Source organism: Pongo pygmaeus, chromosome 13 (assembly GCF_028885625.2).
Source record: "Pongo pygmaeus isolate AG05252 chromosome 13, NHGRI_mPonPyg2-v2.0_pri, whole genome shotgun sequence".
Lineage (NCBI taxonomy): Eukaryota > Metazoa > Chordata > Mammalia > Primates > Hominidae > Pongo > Pongo pygmaeus.
In genome coordinates, this window is record NC_072386.2 from 26,495,989 (window position 1) to 26,499,683 (window position 3,695).

A 3,695-nucleotide genomic window follows, 5' to 3' on the forward strand; every position below is an offset into this window, starting at 1 on the left:
GTGCAGTGGCACGATCTCAGTTCACTGCAGCCTCCACCTCCCGGGTTCACGCCATTCTCCTGCCTCAGCCTCCCGAGTAGCTGGGACTACAGGCGCCTGTCACCACACCCGGCTAATTTTTTGTATTTTTATTTGAAACGGGGTTTCACCGTGTTAGCCAGGGTGGTCTTGATCTCCTGACCTAGTGATCCGTCCGCCTCGGCCTCCCAAAGTGCTGGGATTACACGTGTGACCCACCTCGCTCGGCCCGGCAGTTTTAATCATAATTGTCAGAATTTGGGGAAGAAGCTCGCCAAGATGTCCATGTATATTACTAGTGAAATATGCTAGTCTTAAAAGGCTACATACTGTATAAGTCCAACTATGTGAAAGTCTAATTAAGGCAAAACTGTGAAGACAGTGAAAAGATCAGTGGTTGCCTGGTGTTGGAGGAAGGGAAGGTGTGATGAACAGACAGAGCACATAGGATTTTTAGGACAATGAAAATATTTTGTATGATATTATAATGGTAGATACATGTCATCATACACTTGTCCACACTCACAGAATATACAATAAAAAGAGTGAAGCTAATGTAAATTACAAACTCTGGATGACAACGATGATTACAATGATGTATGACTAAATTCATCAGTTTTGACAAATGTACTGGGAGATGTTGATAATGCAGGAGGGTATGCATGTGTAGGGACCAGGGTTATATGGGAAATTTCAATACCTTTCTTTTCATTTTGATGTGAACATAAAATGGCTCTAAAAAACTAAAGACTTTTTTAAAAGGTAATACAGTGGACTTTTTGGGATTAAATATTTTAGTAGAAAACACAAAAAGAAAATAGCTCTATTAATAATTTAGAGGCAAAGTTAGAGAAGACAGCTTCTGAAATGAAGAGTAATAAAGTTGACAAGAATTAGAAGAGATTGGCTATGTGCAAATTTATGCACTATTAGAAAATGTCTGATATGTACTATCTCTTAAGAATACATTATCTTAAGAAAATAAATCTTAACAATTCCTCTGTAGCATCATTAATAAATATCAGGAATATTATTATAAGTATAAAATACCTTTTATAAAAGAGTATATACTATATGAATCTATTTATATAACATTCTTGAACAGGAAAAATTAATCTGTGGTTAAAACAAAATTGGATTTGCCTTAGAGTAAGAGATTACATTGATGGGCTGAAAATGTATATGAGAGAACATTCTGGCGGTAATGATAATGTTCTAAATCTCATCAAGGTTTTATGTTATTTATTTGAAGGGTATATATATGCGTAAAGACACAGCAATTGCACATTTAAAATTTGTGCATCTCATTGTAAAGTTTACATCATTTTTTAAAAGTACTCATATATTAAACTTTAGTTAATGATTTGCATAATGTGAATGTTCATATCTAGTTAGTATTCACTGTAAAATTCTTTCAAATTTGATGTATTCTTGAAAATTTTTCATAATAAAATACTGGAGAAAATGAATAATGAACTTAGGAATTGAGAATAGAGCAGAGGGGAAGACATACTTTTTTCACTTTAAATGATTTTAAAATTTTATAATATGTCTATTTTACTTTTGCAATTTTTATTTAAGATGAAGAAGCAGCCCAGTCTAAGTGTGATACATCAGCAGTGTCTCAGAACGAAAGTTAAGAGATATCTGTTCCAAGTGATGTACATGAATGTGCACATGAAAGTGTCTTATATTGGATAAATAATCTTGCTTGCTCAAGTATAAAGTTAATTTTCGAATACACAACTGCACAGAAGCTTCAATATGTTTATATATATAATAATTCATTAAGAGGAGATTTAGTAACCCGTGTTTTCTAAAGATTGACTACAAAACCTGTGTTGTCCATGAACTGAAGTTTATTGAGCACAATAATAGATATGCTGAACCTAGACATTATACAGCCAAAGACATAAACCTCTCTACTGAATTTAATCAAATCAATTGTACAGTTATCTAAGGTTGATGAAAGGGAGTCAACAAGCTTTCAGATCTACAAAATTCAAAAGCAGATGTTTTACTCTACAAAAATAGGTGCAACTCTCAATATAGATGGCCCTGTTTATTAATTTAATGTCTGTCAGTGCCATTATTTTTGTGTTATGAATCATGCAACTTAAGTTCATTTTAATTTTAACCACTTAAGGAAGTGATTGTAATTAATTGTCTCTATGCAATTTGTCTATAACAATTAATACATAGTTATGGGGACACATTTGAATTATAGTGAGAATAAGCCATTATAATGAAAATGAGGTGGTAGGAAAATGACCCAGACACAAAATAGACTTATTTTGAAGAAATAAATTTTCTTTGGATTTGGAAATCCAGTGATTTATAGTCATCTATCAAAATATTATACAAGCTTACCAGAAGATAAGATTTGTTAAAATCTAATAAATTTAAATGGCTTATCTTTGCAAAGTATGATAGATCCATAAAGTATTAGTATAGCAGAGGTAGTGCAATACTCAAAATAATTGTCTGAAAATCTTCTTAAAGGTTGCATTGGATGAATTTAAATAACCAGGAACTCATGTATGTACAATGATCATAATATGTAATTAAATTAGACTGTATTTCATTAATGTGGGATAGCCAAAGTAGTATCAAATAATATAATTTGAAGAGATGTTTCAATTGTTACAATACATTGGTAGAGAACTCATTCAGTCTCTAGTATGCAATGTATTTCTTCCAATTTGTATGGTATTGTCATCACTACTTTGTAGAAGCACTTCAGATTTTAAAATTGGGCTGCTCATTGTAAAATTATAAGAGCACTCATTTGATAAATAGGAAAATATTGAGAAAATAAATTAAAGGATCATTAAATTTGTATTCCTTTGTAGGGTACTATTTTTGTGTCAATAAATGGCAAGTGTCTAAGACTGAAAGGAAATACATATTATCCAAGGGAGGAAAATACGTTATGTAAATATCAGATAAAATAATATGTTTCTACTAATAGTGATAAATATAATTGTATAATGCATTGAACTTTTACAATAATTTATTTTTCTAGCTCTCTCCGGTCCGTGCCTCGAAGATGACAAAGAAAAGAAGGAACAACGGTCGTGCCAAAAAGGGCCGTGGCCATGTGCAGCCTATTCGCTGCACTAACTGTGCCCGATGTGTGCCCAAGGACAAGGCCATTAAGAAATTCGTCATTCGAAACATAGTGGAGGCCACAGCAGCCAGGGACATTTCTGAAGCGAGTGTCTTCGATGCCTATGTGCTTCCCAAGCTGTATGTGAAGCTACGTTACTGTGTGAGTTGTGCAATTCACAGCAAAGTAGTCAGGAATCGATCTCGTGAAGCCCACAAGGACCGAACACCCCCACCCCGATTTAGACCTGCGGGTGCTGCCCCACGTCCCCCACCAAAACCCTTGTAAGGAGCTGAGTTCTTAAAGGCTGAAGACAGACTATTCTCTGGAGAAAAATAAAATGGAAATTGTACTTAATATTGCATGTTAAATGTATCTGTGCCAGATAGGGTGGGGATTTTGTGTGTTAGACCAAGTGTGAAGTGACACATATTATTTTCATGGGGAAGAAAGCTTATTCATGTAATTTAATCTTTTTCTTTTTTTTTTTTTCCTTTTTTTTTGAGATGGAGTCTCTGTCGCCCAGGCTGAAGTGCAGTGGCGTGATCTCAGCTCACTGCAACCTCCG

The 3,695-nt window shown here is 34.2% G+C and overlaps 1 protein-coding gene across 1 annotated transcript; it reads left to right on the top strand.

The window, feature by feature from the left end:
- Positions 1-3,043: 3,043 nt before the first annotated feature.
- LOC129044254 (small ribosomal subunit protein eS26-like) lies at positions 3,044-3,484 on the top strand. Its single transcript, XM_054502045.2, has one exon. The coding sequence runs from the start codon at positions 3,068-3,070 to the stop codon at positions 3,413-3,415; it is 348 nt and encodes a 115-aa protein (XP_054358020.1). The 5' UTR covers positions 3,044-3,067; the 3' UTR covers positions 3,416-3,484.
- Positions 3,485-3,695: the final 211 nt, after the last annotated feature.

Coding starts and splice junctions, on each gene's coding strand:
- LOC129044254 (XM_054502045.2), top strand. CDS start 3,068: ATGACAAAGAAAAGAAGGAACAACGGTCGTGCCAAAAAGGGCCGTGGC.